This window comes from Patagioenas fasciata, chromosome 8 (assembly GCF_037038585.1).
Source record: "Patagioenas fasciata isolate bPatFas1 chromosome 8, bPatFas1.hap1, whole genome shotgun sequence".
In the NCBI taxonomy this organism is placed as follows: Eukaryota; Metazoa; Chordata; class Aves; order Columbiformes; family Columbidae; genus Patagioenas; species Patagioenas fasciata.
Genome location: NC_092527.1, coordinates 13,845,847 through 13,870,847, shown reverse-complemented (window position 1 = coordinate 13,870,847; position 25,001 = coordinate 13,845,847). Strand labels below are relative to the sequence as shown.

At 37.3% G+C, this 25,001-nt stretch overlaps 1 protein-coding gene across 14 annotated transcripts in view; it reads right to left on the bottom strand.

Moving 5' to 3' along the window:
- Positions 1 to 647: 647 nt before the first annotated feature.
- Positions 648 to 25,001, bottom strand: part of LDB3 (LIM domain binding 3) — a 126,986-nt gene continuing 102,632 nt past the window's right edge. For 12 of the 14 annotated variants that reach the window (XM_071811726.1, XM_071811725.1, XM_071811729.1 and 9 more), the window contains 7 exons: positions 21,903 to 21,950; positions 19,074 to 19,201; positions 12,827 to 13,127; positions 11,392 to 11,572; positions 9,143 to 9,263; positions 7,190 to 7,305; positions 648 to 5,194 (listed from right to left, as the gene is read on the bottom strand). In XM_071811726.1, the coding sequence (XP_071667827.1) occupies positions 5,105 to 5,194; positions 7,190 to 7,305; positions 9,143 to 9,263; positions 11,392 to 11,572; positions 12,827 to 13,127; positions 19,074 to 19,201; positions 21,903 to 21,950 (985 nt within the window). In that variant the 3' untranslated portion in view covers positions 648 to 5,104. The remainder of the gene's footprint in view (positions 5,195 to 7,189; positions 7,306 to 9,142; positions 9,264 to 11,391; positions 11,573 to 12,826; positions 13,128 to 19,073; positions 19,202 to 21,902; positions 21,951 to 25,001) is intronic. The other 2 variants (XM_071811728.1, XM_071811730.1) reach the window with 1 other exon arrangement.

Here is a 25,001-nt window from a genome sequence, read left to right as displayed (position 1 = left end):
CAGCAAATTTGAACTGATAGAAAATTTCATATGTTCTGTTCAGTCTTTTGAATTATGTTTTTCCTTCTGCACTTGTAAACAGAAATTAGGGCTGTAAAATAAAATCAAAGTGCACAAAGCCATGATTCCTGATGTTGTACTTTGTAATACCATCTAAAGCCAAGTCTGTCCATTTATCATCTAACTTCTTAATTAGGTTTAATATAATTAGTTGTATCTTTAAAAATCCTGCATTCCCGAGGGGTGGGGATTAGGAATGCACAAAATGGCTGTTTTTATAAACCACATTGTTATATGAAGATATCCTTCCATTTAAAGGTATTTCTTGGCACTAGAGTTCAATGAGGACGTTTCAAACATTTTGTGTATTGTTTAAAATCACTTCTGCTAAGAAATGGAAGAATACCCACCTGAATTTATGCAATCAAACTTTGTTCTCAGATGCATCAATGTAACCTAAGACAGAATTGCCCATTCCTTATAAAGTTACTATAAACAGTATTTGTTGACATAATAAGGTCTGTGACTACACAAGTCTTGCTAAGTTACAACATGAACATGTACACCTATGTCTTTTAAGCATACTAACATTTGTTTAAAACAGCATTATATGGTTAATAAACATTTAAGATTGATATACAATAAAGTTGAAACCAATGCTTTTAATTTTTATTTTCAGGACTGAAGTAGTCAGTACAAGCTTGTGTATGCTTTCTTATCAGGATTACATGGCTGAAAGCTGTCAGCTGTTCACATGGCATATTAATAAATACACCCAAATCATAAAGTTTAACTGTATTTGCACATTGCTTTTATTACTAGACTGTTTTATTCATGTTGGCACAGATAATCCATGCAAGGTAGTTACTCACACCTCATAAACCACACTACATTCTATTTCTGAAATAACTAGTAACTTAGGAAAAAATATATATCTAAAAGCAAGGGCACTTGTGGCATCAAGTCAACATATCAATATATTATAAACCCTGGACTTCTAAGATGATCACTGCAGGCAAGAAATCACTCAGTTTCAAAATCTGACATTTATAAATACTAAAAAAATTAATATCTGCTACCAGTAGACAAGTATTGCAAACAAACATTAGTGTGCCCAGCATTAGACACTAATGAGTGTGTTCAGTGCTGTGGACTTTCACATTATTAAACATAAATACAAATAATCTTTAACAAAACATTTCACCCAAAGTACTGACCACTGAAGGACCAAGGAAAACATTTTTCCCTGTTTTGGATTGATTTTAGAAATGTGTAATGTGTAAATCCAATATAGTAAAAACTTCTAAAAAAAGAAGTCATAAGAGTGTTTTTGTTTTATTTTGTTTTCCAGATAATAAAAGTCATCTTTGGAAACATTTAATTTACCCTCCTCTGCAAAAAGAACAGAAAAAGAAAAAAAGTATTAAGATCATTTTTGAAGCCTTTGACTGAAAAGTTACTGAACACTTTTTAATTAGATAAAAGACTGGACTTCTTATTTGATCATTCAGAGGTACAGTATCTTTGTTTTGTCATTTAAAACTCCACATTAATTAAAATGAAAAGAAATATTTAGAGGAACTTAGGACGTGTTCCAGGCATCTATTACAAGACATAAAACATAAAGAAATACACATTATTCATCTTGCATATTTTTGTACAGTGTTTATGTTCAGTGATAGTTGCATCTTTCCCCCCTCCATATCACAAAGGTGACATCTGGCAGAAGAGTATCAGTAGTTACATGATATTCTACCCCTGTGAAAGTTAAAATACTACATTATTATTCACAAATTTCTGGTTCGGATATGTGCAAAAATTATATCTTAATATAGATATCAAGGGCGGGTAAGTGGATTCCCTATTTTTGGACCACATTATGAAGCAGCACAAGTCAAAACAGGACATTTATTACATGATAATCCTCAGGGTATCTCTGTTTTTCGTTCAGAGATATCACTGTACTTCATATAGTGATATGTAAACTAGCTTTAATCTCACTTGCTCAGACACCAGCTGAAATCAGGGCATGTGTTACAGTGCATCTTATCTGCTCAAGGAAGTTTTCAGGAGTCTCTCAAGTTAGTACGGCTCCCACTGAAAAGGAAGTTTTCAGGAATCTCTCAAGCTAGTACGGCTCCCACTGAAGCCTGTGCTGCTGCATTTTCACTGTTGTCACTCTGCAAGGGGCTCAGTTTTTGCATTCACCTTTCTGCAGTACTGACCACATATTTACTACTAGATTGGATCCTGTATCCCCCTTGCTCATCCCTTCTATACATATTCATACTAGCTCTCTGGACTATTGAGAGCTACGTGTACCCTGATTTCTTCCTTCGAGCCCTTTCCCTGACTGTAGTGAGTCATGCTGGCTATCTCCTCCTTCCCCCCTCCACCCCACCCCAACTCACATGTCAGTTTGGTGAAACTAGTCTCACTTAGTTACTCCCCCTCCTCCAACCCCAGCTTCACTAATGGCCTTCTGTGTCCTCAATGCCTCATCTTCTTATACTCAACCAGAGATGCTGCTGCAGGTGCTCTCCCTTCTCTGACCCAAGCCTCCCTTCCCCTGCCCACACTGAGACCCAAGTCTCCCATATACCTGTCCACCCCTGTAACTTGCAGACTGACCTGGGCCACTTCAGCTGGTGATCTGGGCTCCCCTCTGAATCTGAAGAGGAGGCAGCCCCAGCCATGCAGCCTATCACCATCTCCCCACAGACTGTATCCCTACCAAAGCTGCAGCCCTCCATCACTGGCCATCTCCTCAAATGCTTTGTCCTTCACACTGCCAGTGAAGAGGGAGCTTTGAGTGACACTGAGGGGGAAGGTGGAGAGTGAGACATACACACACATGCATATTAGAGGTGAAAGACCTCATGAAATTCTTCTGAGACATCACAAGCCCTAGCATGTTGTGTCCTCCCAAGGAGTTTGACTCCCTGTTTTGATGTTGACAGTATGAGACCCAGTCAGTGGGTCACACAGAAATCTGCCATAAGAATATCTTCAATGCAGTCTTAGAGTATAATATGCTGATATGAATTCTCCTAAATAACAGAGAAGAATAAATACCATCTTGTTGAATGACATTCCAAAACTGAAAGGAAATCTAGAATTATCTCACTGTTATGAAAAGGTATTTAATGAAGTAAGATAAGTGAAAAAAATATTTAACTTCCATGATTACAATTTATTCCTCTAAAGAATATTATGAGCCAGGCCTTTGGATTTTATGATCAATGGAACCATATTCACATCAGTCCAACACTGACTAAAACCAGAAAATTTGTTTGCTATAGAAAAAAAACAAAAAAAAGGCTTTACATATAATGTACTAGTGTTTTAAAATAATTCATGCATAAAAAAATCTGACCCTGAAGCACTCAGATCAGATCACTGCTAAGATCTGTGAGAACTTAGATACGTATTGAACAAATGCAGGTCATATGTTTAAACTGCCACAGGCAGTTCAGGTTGTTATTTTTGTCCAAGATGAGGACTGTCTGCAGCTAACTTAATTCTCATATTAGAACTTCAAATTTCTTTTATTCCTGCCTCAAACTTTAGATAGTTTCTCACCCCTGAAAAGACAAACTGATTTTCTTAAAATGCGCATTACCCATAGTGGGGGGGAAAGGCAGACAGTGCTATGTAATTTGTTGTTACTCAAAACACAAGGTAAAATAGAGGGTGCATATGGCACCAGAAGGTGGCCCACAGAATGCATCCTCAGCCTTAGAAATTCTAATTCAAAACTGCCAGTACTGCAAGCTGTCAACACACACATCATAATTTTCACTTAAATTAATAAAATTGGAATAGTGATCAGACTAAGTTTTATAAATAACTGTTTGAACAATGTGAAAGTTGTTCTTAAAATATTAGAAAAGATGAGTGTATGGTTATTCTAATTGCCAGAGCCGATCTACTGTTCTATAGTGGCAAATACTACTGCAATTCAGGATGTGTTGCATTTAAACTAACAAAATATATAAAGGGTATGTGCCAGTGCTGTTATGCTGCCTTAAAAATTTTTAATCAATGTTAATTTGCTATAGGAAAAATTATGCCCTTTTCCTAACTATGTGGGAAAGAGTAGGGAACTTTTGCAAGCCATCTCCCACTTCCTAGCTGGGCTAGGTGGATGTGTGTCTTGTGTGTTCACCAATGTGAAGGTTCACATGTAGATTCCTACCTCCCAATGATGTCAATTGGAATTATCATAGAAACCAAAGCAACTTTGAGTATCTTTTTCCACAAGAGGAAAGGAAAACTGTTTTCAAATTACAAGCTGGCCTTTCCAGCCAGCTCTATTCCATCCAATGTAAGAACAATCTGGAGAAAATCAGTTGGCCTTTTCCATTACAATTTGAAGGTGAACTAATCTCGTGCGCATGCATAAGCCAAGTGCAGTAGCAAGGCTGATCCAACATGCTTCTCTCAGGCCTACTGTGTTATGGAAAGCATTATTCTGTTTCTACTTTATCTTTAAAGTAAGTTATGGATTGTCTCCTAGGCCTCCCAGCTACATATGTATTCAAGACAGACTTCTAATTTGTAAAGGATCTAAAATATTTGATGCTATGAGGTAGCACCACAACATAATGGAATAGCACTGACTTTTCATAGAGGAAACCCTAATCTATTTATTTCCCTTTGAAAACTATGGCCTTTGGTTCTACAGATTATTGTACATGTGGCACTTACTAATTCTTGTTATGAAAGAAAATTACTTATTACAGAAGGACTTTTCCAGTTGTTCTTAAACACTAGTGTGTGGTCTAAGCAGTAAAACTGCTGTGGGTAGTTCATTTGAAACTGTATTTGAGTGTTACTTTTCATATTACAGTTTTTAGTTATTTCAATATTTCCCCCAACTGTTGCTCTAATAATAGACTAGATCATTTGTTTTGACTGTTCATTCAGTAGGTTTTTGTATGAACCTTACAAAAGCATGTTCTGCTTTTACAAAAGAGGTTAAACTTCAGAAATATCAACTTCCTAGCTTTTACCAAGAGAAATGCTAGCCATGGTTATCAACTTTATAATTGCCCAGTTAGTCATCTGTTTTTCCCCAGCGTTACTGATACCAACTCTTCTTTTAAATATTGATAGCATGGGCATGCTTCTTGCACAGTGGCTTATCCTTCTTGGAGTAGAATGGCTGACCTTCCAAATTCACATGGCATACCTAGAATTAAAAATGAATACAATCAGAGCTCATAAAAGAAAAAAAAAAGTGATTATCACTTCGAGCTGTATTTCTCTTCCGGTCCCACATTTCTTTGGCAGAAATCCATCTGATTTCCTGGATCAAAGTGCGTGTCTTGGTACTTTTCTTACTCCATGTAGAGGTTAGGCTCTCATTTGCATCAGCTCTCCTCTCTGTATCCTCTTGCCACCACTACCCACTAAATCCACTAGTTTTCATTAAAATGAAGTCTGGGTACACAATCCCCTAGGCAGCTTTGGCATGTCCCAGCAGTGCTTGTGTAGACCATCAAAGGATAGTGGCATGCTTGAGTGCATGCTTCTAGCTCAAACTTTAAAATCTGGATTCTGATCCTTTAACACATGATTTTACAAAAGCTCTGGTTAGGTGCCATGGTCCCAGGGGTACCATCTTTCCATAGTACCATTAGATACTCATTCCTATTATTACTTTGTCTTGGTACGGGTGCTTATATGATCAAGGAGTGGGTCATTCAGACATCTGGTATTATTGAAAACTAAGTACTTATTCTTACCAGGTTATTCTTCAACCCATAGAGTTCTCTGTCTGGCTGCATAAGTGCCAGAGTTGACATAACAAAGCATGCAAGAATGCAGGGTGAGGCAGGGCAGTCCAAGTTTAGATCAGCTTAAAGTCAACTGGAATTGTACAGATATCTACAAAAGGGAGTGCAACACCACTTGCAAGGTCAGAGTTGACTAGAACCACTTAAGTCAACACATCAGAATCTAGGAATAAATGTTGTCCCTAACCCGTATGGCAGACTTAAGACCAGTGAGTAATAACATCAGTGATGTGCTACTGCAAGTGGAAGGAAAATCGTTGAAAGGATATGAGGATAGTATATTAAAAATTATGTTTATTTGCATTTTACTTAACCTACTGAAAGAAAAAGTTATCTCCCAACAACAAAAAAAAAAAGCTGTGAGAACTGCGTTATCAAAACTGTCACCTCCATAAAAAATTGGGTTGCTAATTTAAATAAATACATAAATATACAGTTAAATGAATAAGCAAAAAAAAAGAACATGAATTATTCAGAGAAAGTGTCTTTTGTAAGTGACTAATAGCTGTTAGTTTGTGAAGGAAACTCACTGTCTTAGTATTCCTTTCTATGTTAAAATTTCAAAAAGAATTCAATTTTCACAGGAAATTTTTCTGTCACTCACTTCCATGTACCTTTGAAAGACCAGTAGCTAGTTTAGCTTCAGATATTTATAAACATTTCTATTCTTTCTACTCTTCAATCTAAATTTTAGAGTTCAACAAACATTAGGAATTGTCAGTCATTTTTGGTGTGACCGACATACTCTTTTTAGTTAATTAGATGTTCTAGATAGTATTACCTTAGGAATAATATGTTGCAGAACAGCACAGCTGTATTAGAACCATATGAAAAGTACTGTTAATCATATGGATTTTACTACTTTGTGTGCAGAGTGTGGGAATATGGCCACACTGTAGACGTACCACAGATTGATGAGTTTGACCAACTTGTATGCTAATTACTATTCATTCTCTCTAAACAGACTCCTTTTGCAAGTTTCAACAAGCATTCTGCACAGAAATACAAACTGCACTACTTTGTAAATAAGATTATGGCTACGCTGTTCAGTATGGTGTTAATTTATTTTAAATGTTGCTTTATCTTTATTTGGTAAACACTGGAAAGAATAACAGAAATAGCGGTATGTATTACTGTACAAACTTTCTAAAACTGAATGTTTAATTAGAAAGCACTCACTTGTGATGGTCAAATTTAATAATTCTAGTAAAAGTTTGTGGAGGAGAAGAGAAATCACTCCCATCCTTCCCCATCTGCAAGTGAAAATCGAAATTCAATCCCTCTGCATCCTTAGGCATATGTTAGTCATTCCTCCTTTCAGGTCTGCTAACGTTACTTCACAATTTATTAGTACAAAGTAATAAGATAGTATTTGGTATAGAACCTACAGCACAAATGAAGCAGGTATCATGCCAAGTGTGTCCAAGAGCCTCAATGAACTTATCTCCAGCTTCAACAGGAAAATCACAGCCATGGCATTTTGTGCTGAACAAAGCAATATAATCTAAAATGAAACAAAAAGCAAACTTAGCAACTCTTACTGTAAATGTATTAAATCCAAGAAAAATAGAAAGTTTCCTGAGGATGATCTTTTCAATTGTTTTTCCTCAGTTTCCTACTACATTTGCTGAAATACACTAAAATTTGCTTTTTCATTATTTATATAGAAACCCAGCGCAAAACACCATGTTAGCACAACAGTTGTCATCACAAAGTAAACAAACAAAAAATTAATCAAACTTAAAGTTTTGTTTCTCATATAAGTTTTAAATGAGCTTTAATGTATGTGGAAGCTATTCATAAGGACAAATATGGTCATATGAAACACAATCTAATGGCCAGTGAATGTTACCTTGAGGGTGGTCTAGAAGCACTGTTTAAGTTTCCATGCCTGGATTTATGTTCTCTCTGCATTAAGAGAATATTACAGAAGCCACGTACCGGCTGGTTAACACATCTTTACTTCAAATATCAAATGCAATTTGGAAAGACTTGATATTGAAAAAGATTAGCAGAAATTCTAAAAGTACATGGATTTAATGAGAGTCATGATAGGTTATGGCAAAACCTCCAGTTTTAAAGCGTAGGTGCCAAGTCAGTCATGGTGTATCACAGTATGTTTGGGATTGGAAGGGACCTCAAAAGATCATCTAGTCCAATCCCCCTGCTGGAGCAGGAACGCCTAGGAGAGGTCGCACAGGAATGTGTCCAGGCGGGCTCTGAATGTCTCCAGGGAAGGAGACTCCACAACCTCCCTGGGCAGCCTGTTCCAGTGCTCTGTCACCCTCACTGAGAAGAAGTTTCTTCTCAAATTTAAGTGGAATCTCTTGTGTTCCAGCTTGATCCCATTACTCCTTGTCCTATCATTATTTGCCACTGAGAAGAGCCTGGCTCCATTCTCATGGCACTCACCCTTTATATATTTATAAACATTAATAAGGTCACCCCTCAGTCTCCTCTTCTCCAAACTAAAGAGACCCAGCTCCCTCAGCCTTTCTTCATAAGGGAGATGCTCCACTCCCTTAATCATCTTTGTGTATGGTTTTCATTCTTCACTAAGAGTTACTGATTTGTAAAATTCTATTTGTGCAACTGTAAGGAAGGATTCTCCACAGAGAACTGGGCCGGAGACTCATTAAATGGAAGGCAGGGCTTACAGAGAGAATACCACTTAAACCGTAACCTGCTATCTGACCATGTCAGGCAACTCATTTACATGGCAAGCACCATTTATTAAACCATATTACCCTTTCCATAGTTTGGAAAACCATGGTCTTTTCTTAGTTGGCAAGAAGCAGTTCATTTGTTGCAGCACTCAGAAAACATAATCTGCACTACCATGTGTTGCACATCTGGGCAGAGCCATCTTTTCATGTGTGTTGGTTGATCAGTTTTAGGGTGAGGTAGCAGTATCAGAGGTCATAATTCAAGCAACCTAGTAGAGACAATGTGGGCAGCAACCCACACATACTGTATAGAAGCACTACCAGAACCCTGAAAGAAGAATTTTTCATGCCATAGCATGTAGATTTCTAGTAAGCAGAATCAGGGAAGGGAAGGGAATAGGGGAAAAAAAAGTATAGGGAGAGAAAAGGAAGGTAAGTATCATAATACATAAGGGAGAGAAATGAAGTAAGGCATTCTGGGGCATAGACGCAGAAGATGCTCTGTCAGTCTGTCGTATAAACTGGAGAAAAAAACAGAGAGGGAAACACTTGTATATGTGGAGAGGGGAAACAAAATCCAACTGATTTTATTTTGTTCATCAGCTGCTTTATTCTTAGGTTGCTTCCATACATGAAGCATATGATTACTGAGCAGAACTGTCCAGTTTGCCTTACCTTTCTCACAGTAAGGTTCCCCATCCTCCATGTGAAAGAGGCTATTCCCAAACGGCATCTTACAAGCAGCACAGACAAAGCAGGTTGTGTGCCAAGTTTGTCTTAGGGCATGCATCACTTCCTGTAAAACAAGCAAATAAACAAATCTCCAGCAGAACAGAATGCCTACTGGAGAACAAACAAGGCAGAAATGCTCTAAATTTTTCCCATCTGTATCAGCCAATTCCCCTCCTCAAAAGAAAGTAGTATGACAGAAATTGGGATCCTTCGGAAAGAAAGAGGAAATAGGACTGCAAGCTTTCTAGAACAATGTATTTGCCAAAATGAAACAACATAGTTCAGCCAGCTGTTTGTATCAACATGGCCAGTTGGTGTTGTAGTAGAGATTCTGCACAAGGATTCTGGTTATTTTCTGCTTTGTTTTGACACAATTAGTATGAACTCTTCAATGCCAGAGCATGATTTGCTAAATATGAAAGAGTTATTTTCTCCTGTAAGACCAAGAAATGCATGCAGGGGATAAGCGACTGAAGTCTGATGTTTCAAAGCACTCTAGATTATGTCCTAATTTATTTAAATTTCTCACAGGAATGTTTCACGAACTAATGTGAATATCTGAAAAAAAAAAAAAGGTCTTGGATACTAACTGATGTGATTAATGCAACTGAGTCTGCATGTCTGTTCCTAGGCCATGTGTTCATAAAAAAAAAAAAAATCTGTGCAACTGATGTTCTCTCGAACTGAGTATCCAGATTTTATCAGCTTCTTTCTTATATGCGGTATGGAACAATCTCTATTACTGCTTCATTCTTATCTTGTCATACAGGAGTCCTCTAAGTCCAAAAGGTGCTGTACTGAGCTCTGATGCATGGTTACCGGCTAATTTGTCAATCCTTCTTGTGCCCAAGACTATGTTCAATAGTGTATCTCTGTAAAACAGTCCAGATTTCAAAGGGCCAGCTGCGTAACTGGTGTGAATTAATTTAACTTTGTTAACTTCAGTGAAACAGCATTGATTTACACCAGCCGAGAAGCTAAATCATATTTTATGTTGCTTTCATTTACATACAAAGACCCTGTTCTCTTTTAAAGATTGTTTTTTATCTCCACTGACTAAGACAGTGGAGATGCTTCCAATCCAGTGAATAGACAAAATAGTCTAATTTACGTTTGCTATATATCTCATTAGAGAACCACCATTTCAGATGCATTAACTTCTGCTACTGTTTGCAAAACAGCTATCACTGATAAATAGGTTTTGATCCATAATGAACCTCACCGAGCTAAGAAGCAAAGAACAGACTGAGAAATCATATTAATATAAATAGAGGCAGCTGGCATCTTTGCTATTTTTCTGATGAAAATCCATAATGGGGAACTGATTTGTGCCAGCATTAATTAGGTAAGTTAAGTCAGTACTCTGCTGTAAAATGACTCCTACTGCTGCAGTAGCAAACAAGACTTGGTTGGAGCCAGAGCTTCACCACAGATGTCTGATGCTGCCATCCCTAATTGGCAAATTCAGGAAAAAGCATCTAGTCTCTCAATGCCAACATTTAGATGTCAAAAAGTGACAACTAAGCAGTGAAAAACCCATGTGCTACTCCTTGCTTCCTCATTGAAGAGAATCTTGTCATATATTCATGATAACTGGATGCATAAATGCACTGCCAAAATTATCTTATGGCATGCCAACCTCATCACCATCTAAGTTATATGTAAGACAAAAGCCACATTATTTTTGCATTTCTGGAATTCAGATCTTTGTATTTGTTCTGTATTCTTTTAACTATAAGAAGTCAGCAGAATTCCTCTTGGCAGCTGTGTTGCAAGGTACCAGTGAGGCTCCTTCCCAAGGCCACTGACACCTCCACTGAAATTTAGACTCAGTCCTGTATAAGAAAACCCAGTTCAAGTCTCTTACTGTAAATATATGGAAAAGAAAAAGTAACATAGTTTGTATTGGATAGCAGGGAACTATCCAAAGAACGTTACTTATTTTACACTCAGTGAGATAGTAATTGGATTAAATGTTCTGTCTACAAGTTGAATAAGGTACAGAAATATCCAAGATTTTGGATAGATAAAAATTATTATGTTTCTCATTCTGAAATAATAACAGGCTTGGAAATTATTATTAAAAGAGGACATAAATAATTAAATACCTACTTTCATTGCTTACAGTCTAGACGATCGTACTGTTTCAGTGAACCATGCAGTTGGAGAAAGGGTTAAGCTTGTTCTCTTACCCCCATGATCTTAGTGTGGCATCTGGCACAGGTTGGTGCAAAGAACTGTTCATAACAGCGCTCACAGTACACACTGTTCTGCTCCTCCACAAAGCACACATCAGCCAAGGATGTCTTGCAGTAAGCACAATTGAATTCTTCTGGGTGCCAAGAGCGACCCATGGCTACCAGGAAAGGACCCCTGTAAACAATCATAATTATCTCATTTGTATAGCAAAAAGATTGACTGACTCTGATTACAAACCCACTTCGTTAGACACTGCATGCATGTATAACAAGCATTCTACATGAACCGTGAAGGTGAGTATTAAAATAAGATCCAGAAGTCTGAAGAGTAATGGTATTTTTCAAGATCATTACTCAAACACTGTGCCAATTGGTTGAAGTATTTCATTAGTGTTTAGTCATATACATTGGATTTACAGCAACTGTTAGAAAAAATCACCAATTGTTTTCTATCTGCATAGCTATAAGTGGTCTTCATAAACAGTTGCAAAGACAACAGGAAAAGGCTAAGGGTTGTAACACAGAAGATAGTGCTACTATTTGAAAGCATGAGAAAGCAGGCAAATTTCCAAACCTACACACCCACACCTCACAACAGCTCCTAAAGTCTCCTGCCTTCCTTTGATCTGAGACAGCACTGCATGCAGCATGTTCTAGAAATGTCAGACTATCAGCTGACAACTTGCTATCTGATTATATGGAAGACACATTAAATTCATTTTGGTGATTTATTCTCGATTGTAATTAGATGTAGTGATTATTACTGCAGTCTTTCAGTTTCAGAATATACGAAGGGCAATGATTAGCAGTTGTGCAAAACCAAACTAGCTTCTCTTTTAGTGGAGGAGACTGGCATTAAACATGGATTACTTAAGGCTGGTTAGCAGTTCACAGGGTAACAATGGACACTGGTCCAGCAGAACTAATTGGGAGAGGAAAAGGGAGAGGCATGCTCTGAATCACTGCTAATAGAATGTAGGCATTATCTTTCTCCAGACAGAAAAGCAACAATTATATTTGAATGCTCTACCAAAATGATGTCTTGCTCCTGTCTCTACATAATCCTCCTTCACCCCCCAACTCTCCAATTGAAGTTGTGTGTACCTTCTTCAAGGTGTACCTTACGAGCAGAAACTTGTTTAAAAAACAAACAGTGATTTGCCACAGCATCCAAGGAACAAACAATTAGCATGTATAACTTAGCAGTGATAAAAAGTGAACCACGCGATAGCAAAATGAGCTCTGGAATTGTTGAATTAATAAAGCAGACAACAGATATCCCTGCTGTGTAAATGTAACTGAGTCTTAGGCTCTGTATACTGTATACTGTATACTGTACTGTATACTAATGTAAAATAACCAGTCTCTGTGATTTTTTTTTTTTTTTTTTTTTTTTGCTTTGTCCCTCTTCAAAACCTCATGACCTTACCGAATGATGCTGTTACAGTGTCCGCAGAGAGGAGTTCGGCTGCTGGCTGGAAAACGCTCAGCCCTTTGAAATGTTCCCCGGGCTATTGGAGGAGCCTGGGAAGAAGTTGAAACTGGAGATGGGTAAGCAGAAGTTGAGCCAGGAGATCGTACTGGAGCACCTCTTGGTAGGATATGCTTTGTGACAGTGGTGGTGGTTTTTCCGGGTGCAAATTTCTGGGAAAAGGAGTCATCTGTTACCCAGGGAGGACGACTTGCAGGCTCAGTGCTGGGAGGAGTGTAGGAATGAACTGGTGCTGGTGCTGTTTTAAGTATGCCAAAAGAAACCAAGAAGTATTTTAAAGTCTTTCCTTCTGACGGCAAAACAGTAACACTTACCAAAGGGTACTCCACGACACACAAAAAAATAAAAGCTTCAGATGAAAATTATGGTCTGTCCCATTATTGCTCATTAATTCTGGACTGAAGCCAAGGATATCAGCACAATCACTGACTTTTAATCCACATGCATTACAGAAGTGACTGCCTACTGCCTTTTATAGATTTTATGAAGATCATTTTCAAGGGCATCTCTTCATCTTCTAGCAGGAATGGATTTGACAATCCTGTGATAATTTTAAAGACTGCCATATAATCTGTTTAAAAGAGGCTAAAAATAGAAAGGCCAGATCATGTAATAAAGTTTTAGACAGAATTCACCGCAATTTCAATAAGAAGTTATGCTTAAATTTTGATCTCATTAAATTCATTTAAATGCAGAGTTTCCCACAGATGTCACCATTATCTAACATTTCTAGGTTTTACTCCTATGTTTCTGAAGGAAAACAGGCTCACGTAGGGAACACAGAGCTATAGAGCTGGAAGGAATATTGAGGGAGTCAATTCATCTCACATGACCAGCAAGACAAAGCCAACGGCACTGAGAGGAAGGCCAGACTTGCGGTTATGACTGATCTCAGTTCAGCTCAGTTCTTGGCTCTGCCACAGACTTCCTGTATAATTTCAAGCAAAGCGTAGTATTTCTTTGCCTCTCTTCCCATGTATAAAATAGAAATATTATACTTCCTTTCTTCCATCCTTCGACTATCACATAAAATCTTCAGTGCAGGCTGCCTCTGTGTTTGCGTGCACCAGGCTCAAATGCTGGGTGGAGCTTTATCGCATTAAAATAAGCAGAAGCTGGAGCCTGCACATACCAAGGAGTTTTCCCATTGCCCTACTCTATTCAAAACATCAGATCTTGCATTGTGTAGGAATGAAGTGTCTGCCCAAGAAACTGCCTCATTTTGCCAAGTACAGGAGCACTAAAAGCAGTTTTTCCTTTGCAAGGAGAACAAAAAGTGAACGATTGTTGGTTTGTGAGAGGAGGAACAGAAGCTTGGAAAGTTTAAGTGTTCTGCCCAAAAGAGAGGGCACAGTTCTGGGAACAAAAGTCAGTTCTCCTGCAGCCTAGGCAACCACTCTGGGTGGTAGGTCCCAGTGCCAATAAAATGATGACCAAATACAACATTTACAGTTTTAAGGAGCTTGCAGGTAGAAAAGTATTTCAACCAAGAAGAGGGTTCCAAATGTAACATAGATCTTTCTGGATAATAAGGTGGTTAGATTATGTTTAACTTAACACTTCTTTGTTAGCCCAAGCCCTGCCACACAAAATAACATACACTGAATACTGGCAATTGCATGTGCTTCAACTGCATACGTATCAATCCACTGTGATCACCCCATGATCTCTTATTTTCTTCTTTTTATTGACTTCAGAGGTGAATCTAAAGCATCTTCTTGATAAAACATTCTTATGCTACAGCATCAACAAAGTTTCTGCTTCATAAAACCATATCCCACCTTAGCTTGAGGCTTTTTTTTTTTAACCTGGTAATGGTAAACAGTGTTTAAAGATTTCAGAACAGAGAATATATATGCAATCTCTTTAAACCCTGGGGCTGTTGCTATTTATGTATTACGGTGCTAAGCCAGGCAAAATTAGAAGGCAATATTTAATCTCTAATTGGCGAGTTCAAAAGGCTCCCACCTATGAGACTCTCTAATTAAATAAGGTGACTTCTAGCTCACTCGGTTTTGTTTAAGGATTCTCCCTCCCCCAAAGAGCCAACAATCATTCATGCAAAGTACGGCAGCATATCCCACAGGGGGCCTAACAAAACGATCAGATGTTCAAACCCAGAGTTCCAGAAGTGAAGAACAAATGCAGCCCAGGTACCATTTTTAGGATGTCTTTTTCCATTACTGTCATCAGTAAATTCAGCTTACAACCTCTTAACTCCTTTGAAGGATAAACACTGGGGAAGGGTCTTTGTCTTTCGTTCTCCCTGACTTCTATTTCTTTTTACTTAATCTTTTCTACTTGCATTGGTAAAAAAAAGCAGTAACTTTTTTTTTTTTTCCAGTTGCTACCAAGGAAATTATTGAAAAATGACAAATGTTGGGTGTTCGCAACTGCTCTGAGTTCTCTTTTCAGCCATTATCATTTAACTTTACAGGCTGGATTTATTACATCATATTTCCCCCCCGTGAACAGACTGGAATTACTATTAATTTAAAATAGTATCAGTGCAATGTATTAGAAAGGTTTCACTAACTTTGAGATTTAGCTATTAAGAGGGAATTATTATATTTTAATCTTATAGTTATATTGCTAAGCTTAGATGAACTCTCGTTTTTGTAGCTACTGCCATACAAATCCACCTTGTATGTTTATGTATTTTAAAATCTTCCAAAATACATGCAGCAGATAAAATGTGTTGTTTGTTGGTAAAAAGTACTAAGATTCGGTATATCAGAGAATAGATTTTCAAAGTATCCGTATTTTACGACCTGACCCTTAACTGTTCAAAAATGAATACTTTACATAACTCAGTAACCCAGCTTCTATCACCTTCTCACAGCCCTCTCATAGGAAGAAAAGAATGGGACTATTGTTATCCCGTTATCTCTCTTAATAGCTGTAAGAACAAGCCAATTCCTTGTTCCTGAGGAATTTAGAATTCTCCTTATCAGCTCGTTTTTTGTGGTCAATGGATATCTTTCCTCTAGAAAAAAGGCGTGTTACCGAAGATTCATTTAGTTAAGATTCATTAAGTCTCAAATACTTCAGTCTTACAAACTAGTTTGCACTGTGAGAAAAATTTCCTTTCTTTTATCTTTCCTTTGTTAGTAGAACACATAATTGTTATTCTTAGCAATAATTTTCCAGTAATACATTTATTCATAGTCACAACTGATTCGGCTTGTTCTACACATCACTGAAGCCCCAAATTTTCCTATATACTGTTCCAGTATACAGAAGATGGCAGACAAACCAGATAATGCAACAAGTCCTAAATAAGAATGGTGTCATCTTATAAAGAAGAATTTAAAAAGAAAGATGGCACACAACCTGCTGTTTTAGTCTTGAAGGTGCTTAGGATTCAGTGAAAAGTTAATTGAGATTTGTGGGAATCTTGCTACCAATTTCTAAAAAGAGTGGATCAGGCCTTTCCACTTAAGCACTTCTACATGCATGAGCAGACCTATTTGGACTTATGGATTTTTAAGGAAATTTCTGCTTTCTTACTTTTAGGTATCGTGTTACTTTGTAGTATAAAACCAGCATCTGGGTTTCTTGGAATATATGAAAGCCCTATTCTCGTCTGAGAAAGCCTGTAAGAAAGGCATACACACGCATGTTCCGCCATCTAGTGGACCTTATTCAGAAAAGAAATCTGTGCTCCTTGCAAAAACGGGCTATGAAATTTACAGGACAGAGAAAAGATTACGGAGTTCACAGCTTTCCCTACAGGAGGAAAACAAAGCAGCAAAAGATTCCCACCAGAGTTGGGTTAGTCAAAGTAGTACCCTTTCTTTGCTTTGAAGATTTAACTGATTACTCCTATCTGAGCCAGATGGTCAACAAAGTAGTTTCATTTTGAGATTGGTTTCAGATTAACCAAATCTAGCCTTTTTTTTTTTTTTCAATTAAAGATTAAAATAGCCTTGTAAATCCTCTTAGTGATTGATTCCAGTTTCTGGATATTGCTGTTGGTGGAAGTTGCTGGCCCACATTTTTAAGGGAAGCAAGTCACCTCATTCCCATTAACACTGAGGGCTAGCATAAAGGCATTTCTCTTCTAAATATTCCATTGCAAATCATTAATCTCCACTATTTTGGCCTTTTCACATCATGGGTTTACAAAAATATAATTCTAATAAATTATTTGTTGAAGTGAGAGTACAGTTATTGAAAAAGCCTGAGTTTGCACTAAGACTGGAAGAAAAAAAATTGATTTTGTGATTTCGTATGTCACCATTTGAGAACAGCTGATCCTCTCAGATTGAAGCTGCATTTTACACTGCAGGGCAAAATTTATATGCATTGACAAAGTTGGATGAGGAAGTTTTCTAACTGTCCTGATGGTTTGTTTCTAAGTACTACTGATCTTTCCCATCTGTCACAGGAAATGCCGTTTCCAACTTCTACTAGTCCCAAGTGACATTTTCCTGTTTGCTCAGAACTGCAACTGCAACCATCTTTAGAGCCAGCTCATGTTCCAAAATCAGTACAAAGTGCTACTACATCAAATACATAAAACTTCAAAAAGATAGCAAAACAAAATCCAAACATCTTCAATAAAATACCCTTCTTCAATCTCCTTTGTACCCAAGTCACTTTGGGGTTCAATTACAGAAGTATTTTAGAATTTTTATTGTAGATCTCAAACTCCTACACAATACAGGGAGACGACTTATCTCCTTCTCTGCCAACTTCATCGCTATTTGAATTTTGTCTTTGTAACATATCACATTACATCTTATTTTGAATTTTTTCCTGTGCTCTAGAGTACATTATAGCCTTACAGTGCCTGCAAAATAAGGATTTTTGACACCCAGGCAGACAATATATATAATTTGAGCTAAGTTCATTGCATACATACGGACACAGAACATAGTTTCCTTACTGTGTATTTTAAGCCCTTATTGAGTGGCAACGAGGCTCAAAATCAGCAATATAAGGAATTGCAAAGATGCCCATCACAGGAGAAAATAAAAGCATCACTTCTTATTCTGAGCCTCTTTCAACAGCAAGCTTTTTCTTTAACAGATACAGCTACTAATTGGATATAGCTACTAATTTACTTCTGTGGCAGGTTTGCATACTGAGAACTGGAGACTATGCTTCCCCTAAATGAGCATGGGGCTTAGTATAAATCAGTGTATTTAGGAGATACTTTGACTTGCCACAGTTTGCTGTGTTCTGAATGATGGAAATAAATCCTGTTTTTATCTTTTCTTTTTTTTTGCAAGGCAAAAGTAATAACATCTGCCTTTAGTAAGAAGATGGTATATGCTGACACACTCAACCAAAAGCAAACGAAGAAAAGGTGAAACCTTTATTGACTCTGAGACCCTTAAACAGCTTATGATAGTTCTGATCTGGCTTTTTCCACCTTTATATCTCAAATGAAATCAATTGATCTGCCTGCCTGCTTTATGTCTAAGTTTGTATGGGTTTCATTTCAGTAGAGCATTACAGAAGACATAATTTAAGATTGTCAGAATTCTTGGCATTTTCATATTTACTTGACTGTCAAGATATAAATCAACTTTCTAATTCTCTTGCTATGACCAGGACAAGCTTAATTTGAAACAGAACTGTATTTAGACTTATATTGCTGTCTCATTTAATTTGTTCATTTTACAGGTTCACATTTTGGTCATCAATGGTTTTAGAAGTTCACTCCGTTTTTAACACATTAATACAAAGGGAATTTAAATAACATCAAGGAGCATATTTTCCACATGAATGAATAATCAAATCATTTCTTTCAGTAATTGGAGCTATGTGAAGTGGAAGAATAGCATTACGAAGTATTTCAAAAAGTCATTATTTATTTCAAATATAAGCCTGAGTCTGAGAAGTTCAATATAAGGCCTTATCTATTTTGCAAGTATATCCTGTTCAAGCCACACTTCACTGTTTTATCAATTCTGAAGTGTCACAGGGCTCCTAATTGGGTGTGCTGGGTTATTTTCCAAATATATTTCTTTTGAAAAGTCAGGCTACACATTTTTTTAATTACAGTTTTTTTCCTTGCTTTTATTCTTCTTCCTCCTTTTGTTCCACATTTTCATTCTAAAGCAGAATACAAATACGAGATAATGCTCAATCTTCATTTTTCGATCTTCTTTTCTAAAACAAATACACGAGCATTTCTTTTCTGAATCCTTTCATTCCATTGAAATCACCTTACCTGGCTGGTAGACAGAGGGCTTTATGCTGGCAGTAGTAACAACTCTCGTTTTTGAAGTAGCAGAAGCAGTAGGACTTTCACTGTAGCTTCCAGAAACTGGTGTTGGTGTATATGACTGGCTTGTGTTTCTAGAAGCAAAATGAAGGTATGAGCAACCTTATAAACAGCAAAAGTTGCTGATTATGAAATAACAGATCTGGAAGCTTCCAAAGTACTCCAAGAGGAACTGTCCTTGAGAGCTACAGAGAGAATACTGTAAGATTCGTTAGTCTTTATCATTCCTAAAAAAAGCTCAGACAATTCTCTGGACAGAAAAATTAGCGGAATAAGGATTTTAAATAACACCAAGTTGATCTTGTCACAGAAAACAGCTTACTGAAGGAATATGACAAATTTATTAAAGGAACTCTCAGTTTAACAAGGGATCAGACTTTGGGAACAGGCATACAAAGTCTGGGCTTTCTGTCCCTACAAATAAAAAGGTCCGTTCTTGTCTAAGACAAATCAATGAGGGATATCTTGTTGGCCTAAAAAGGTACTGGCTCAGCACAATTACTACGACTATCACTGCTACAAATACTAACTACTCTTTATAAGCATTGCACTCTTTTCAAAAAGACGGCAGTGACCTTCAAAAAACATTTCTAAAACCAACTCTTTTCCCTATATAAACTGAAACCCGAGCCTACATTAATTTTTCTAATGTTCAGATTCAGCTAACCCAAAAGCACTTGATATACAATATTATGATTCAATTTCTGTGTTCCTAGATAAAAAATGTTTCCTTAGGATTCCAAAAATTATTAACAATTCATTTTTCTCTATTTCATGACTCGGATGGTGATTCTCAGTTTGATTACTGTATATTGAAATGTATGCCTCTTTGAATATTACTTAGAATGATTCTATTTGCAGTGACTTTGCTACTTAGACCACTAAAAGAGCATTGCAAACAAAGCAAGAGAGAATAAAGAAGTACAAGGAAGGGAAGCAACAGATACAGAAATGTATGCATAATAAAAACTATTTGCTATTGAACATCATTCTTACTTACGCTGGTAACATAGTTTTACTTTCTTTTTCCCTTTAGTGTCACTATTTGTATGAACAAGATCCCTATGAACTTGTGCTGACAGTTCAGGAGTTATTTCCATAGTGGCTTTGTCTATAACAAAACATTTGTCAGCATAAGAAAAGAAGTGCCCAGCTTTGTCAGGCCATTGGTCCATCTTGTACTTTCTTTGATAGTGGAAATAGATGCCATCTGGAGAGAACATGCTATAAGTTTTATAAATGACAAACCCAGAAAATTTCTTCCAGTACAGGTAAAAAGTATTCTGACAAATGTAAACTTTCAGTTTTTAATTTTGAAGAAAATAAACATATCCTCATGACACAGCTTTTTGCTACTCTAACAGTACTTATACTGCAGATCTAGGTTGCACAGCATTGCTGCCTCAGGCTAATTTATTTTGTCTATTTAGTTAGACCCAGAAATACAGCCATTGCTACAATGACTATAGCAAATTATTTCTGTACCTAGTCTAAGGCTTAATGCTAGATTTGAGTCCACTATACCATGAGTGAACAGGACTCTCCAAGATAAGCTACTTTAGCAGATTAGTATTCACTGTAAATTCTGTTGTGAACTGTGCTGTGTTTTCATAACTGCCAAGCCTGTTCTAAGGCCTGCAGGACTTTTTTATTTTCCATTCTTGCCACCTATTTCCTCCTCATCTGTAATGCATAAGAATACACTGTACTCAAGGTCACTGGGCAGAGGATCATCACTCCTACCGTAGCACAGACAGGACAATGTACGCTTCAGATACACTGGCTTCACACACAGCTTACAAAATGCCTTTAGCTAAACACACACTATCAAAAGACTTTTACTTGTTTTAAAATATACTGTTCAAGGTAAACTAGACAGAAAACAGTAAAACATACTTACCTTTACAGGATCAGTGATCAGTATTTACAATGTGGATTAAAAGATTTTAAATCGTGTTTCACACAGCCTTTATCTGAAAATAGCATACACTCAGGAAAGTCTAGTCCCAGACGTGCAGGTCCACTGGTAGAAAGACTCATTTGAAGCTCTCAATGCACAAAATACATAAAGAAATCCTGAGCCTGATTAGTGATAATTGGACTGTCATGAAGAAAAATGGTTATTCAAAATCCAAGTGTTTCCCAAAGTTTACAGCATGATAAAACCATGCCACTAGATTGCCTTCTCTGTTCAGGGAAATTAAGTTGAAAAAAACCAAAATCAACACAGACACACAAAATTGTATCCATAGTACCAAAACCACGGCAAAATTAAAAGAAGTCAACTACTGAACTCTTTTACAAGTGCATGATGCATATTAAATACAGTAAAGAAGATATAAAAGCTTGTGAAAGAGAAATAAAGTGTTACACTACATCATTAAGGATTTTAGTGAAGTTAAAAGATTTATCAGAATTTCTGCTGAAGAAAAGGAAGTAGTGTGTGATTAAAAGAAAGAAAAGAAAATCAAAGAAGAAAGAAAAAAAAAAAAGATGCCCTAAGGATCAAAGATGCTTTAATGGAAGAGGAAGCAATGGCATCTCAAGAAGCAGTGAAAGCACCCTTACTGAATTTATCTGTAGCAGCCAATGGCAAGTGACACGTAGCAAATTAAATACTGGCTCTGGAAACTATTAGTTGTCAGAAAAACAAAGAGTAAATATTTCTAAGCAGATAATTTTTATGTTAATACTTCACTAGATGCCTACTAGCAGTAATAAACTGATTTGTTAAGTGCTTTTAAGGTAGAGTAGCTGCACAAAACAGTTTTATACCTCTTATTTGACTGGTAGTTGATGGAGGTGGAAGAATGCCGGTTGAAACTAAAATGAGACAAAAGTTGTATTTGAAAAAAAGCATAAACACCACAGAAATTGGGATATCTTGTCCTACAATGAATTTCCTTAGAAGAGGTGCTCTTAAGTGCAAAAGTAAACGACGTACATATTTATAATCATATAAGTTCAGTATTAAAATGCATTTTGCTTATCTTATTTCAGCTAGAAATCATAATGAAACCTGAAGAATGGTAACATAAATAAATGAGCTGAGTATATTGCTCCATAAAGTCACTCACTTCTAGTTTTGCTCATTCTTTAGTTGTGGAATTCTTATTCAACCACTGGAATATTTGCTTTGACATACGCCATTTATTTGTATTAGCACAGCAAAATAAGTGAGAGTTTCTCTTTGTCAGTGTCCTAAGCTTAAGCTGCATCAAATCTGAAAAGAAAACCTCGAATGAACCAAAGCCCAAAGATCAGCCAAGTTTCCTGGGTTATGAGGCAACTATGACAATTCCTCAGAAAGGACAGGCTGGAGGTAGTTGAAGCAACAACACCAAGCTATCATAGTCAGCTTTTCCCTTGCAGTACCATTCTACTTACTGTTCAATTACTAAACAGAGTCTTACGTAAAAAGGTAGGTTTGGTTTGGTTTCCACCCCCTTGGGGAAGCAGCATCATTTCAGAACAGAAATGATTCATTTATGTACATAGAAAGTACTCAAAAGTGCACAATGTATGATCTGAGAAACGAGAGGATTCAGAATGAATCAGCTCCTGTCTAAATGCTGAGCAGTGCAGGGCTACATGGCAGCAATCGCATTCCACAGGAGCACAGCCCACATTTGCCAGAACTACCAGAAGCCTACCATGTGTCAGTTATTTTCTCAGTTTCTGGAGAAGAGTATTTCTTCCCTTTACCACAAACACAGTGCTTGTATTAAAATCCTATGATCACAGAAGCTACACTTTCCTTTTAGAACCGTAATCGTAAGTCTTTGCACCCTTTCTCCTGTTTTTGTATTCCCAAGGCACTGTCTCACTGGTTGCCCTGCTTTTAGCTTCCAGATGGACTAACTAATTGCATGAAGAGCCTCATGGCTTATTTAAAATACTCCTGCTATGCTTTCTTCTTTGTAAGTAAGATGGTTAAGTGAAAAAGTAAGATTAACAACGCAGATTTAAGAGTAACATGATCGGTTAAGGATTAATGACTTACTTCAAACATTCCTCTTTAGGAATACTATATTTTACTCATGTTAGCTGTTATGCATACAGCCTTTGCTCACAAAACCAAATCACTATAAAACTGATCTTCCAAAGTTTAAAATTAGATTTAAATAGTTAAGGACACTGATCAAAAATCCTCCTGCATTTGCTGGCGTGCCTTTTTAAGGTATCTAGAAATCTAGAAGGAGGGAAAAAAACAACAAAAGAAACCCAACCAACCAACCACAACAACAAACACTGGAACAATGGTGGTAAAATCTCAGTCTCAGCCTCATTCTACCTGAGCATATTTTACAGGATGGGGATACTGCTGTAACCAAGGTCATCCATATTTTGTCTTTAACTAAAATTATAAGAAGTGCTGCAATGCTCCAGTGGCAGGTCAAGCGGAAAGTAGATTTTTAAGTCTGTATTTTGGCATGCTAATGCATTGCTTGATTCCTAAATGAAAATTAACAGATGCTCAAAAATTTGAATTATAAACTAATTTAGAGGTTGCTTTCGGTTGCTTGTGTTTGAACAGCTAAAACATATTACAGGGTTTTTTTTAAAAAACATAGAAGTAGTGCACAAAGATGAAGAACCTATTTCAGCTGCTACACAACCCTCTCAAAAAAAACCCCAAAAACCTCAAATTGAGTTTGCTTCTTGTACCCAATGGTCAGGGAACCAATATCCTACAACTTTCTGATCTACCTTTATGTCCCAAGGCTCGCTGAATTACTGAACTTCCAAGAGAGGTATTAGCAAAGACATCAACATTTGCCTCCTGATAACATATGTCAGTGTGATATCTGTGTCATCTGTTGGCAAGTACGATTTTAGGGCAGTAGCATATAAAGCTGATACGCTGTAGATAATTGCCAGGTACAAGCAATAGTTTTTAGTAGCCTGATTAAAGCATTGATTTCTGAAATGGACAGTTGTTTTTCATAGATTCCCAGAATCTTGCAGGTTGGAAGAGACCTCAGGAGGTCTCTCATTTACCTCCTGCTCAGAGCAAGGGCAGCTCCAAGGTCAGATGAAGTTGCTCAGTGTTTTATCCAACAGTGCCTTGAAAACAGAGATGCAAAGCCTCCCCAGACAACCTCCTTCCTTTCACAGGGGCAGGAAAGGGGAATTAAAAAAAAAAAAAAAAAAAAACTAATGCAGGAGATCAAAGACATTTGAAATCAATTTTAATATCTCAAGGTCATCTTTTTATCATTAAAATCTTTTTATCATTAAAATTGTGATTCATGTATTACAAGGGGGGTGGTCAGTAGATCGAGAGAGGTCCTCCTTCCCATCTACTCCACCCTGATGAGACCCCATCTGGAATATTGTGTCCAGTTCTGGGCCCCTCAGTTCAAGGAGGACAGGGAACTGCTGGAGAGGGTCCAGCGTAGGGCAACGAAGATGATTAAGGGAGTGGAGCATCTCCCTTATGAAGAAAGGCTGAGGGAGCTGGGGCTCTTTAGTTTGGAGAAGAAGAGACTGAGGGGTGACCTTATTAATGTTTATAAATATATAAAGGGTGAGTGCCATGAGAATAGAGCCAGGCTCTTCTCAGTGGCAAACAATGATAGGACAAGGAGTAATGGGATCAAGCTGGAACACAAGAGGTTCCACTTAAATTTGAGAAAAAACTTCTTCTCAGTGAGGGTGACAGAGCACTGGAACAGGCTGCCCAGGGAGGTTGTGGAGTCTCCTACTCTGGAGACATTCAAGGCCCGCCTGGACACGTTCCTGTGCGACCTCACCTAGGCGTTCCTGCTCCAGCAGGGGGATTGGACTAGATGATCTTTTGAGGTCCCTTCCAATCCCAAACATACTGTGATACTGTGATTAGTCCATATTGATACATAACTACAAATGAAT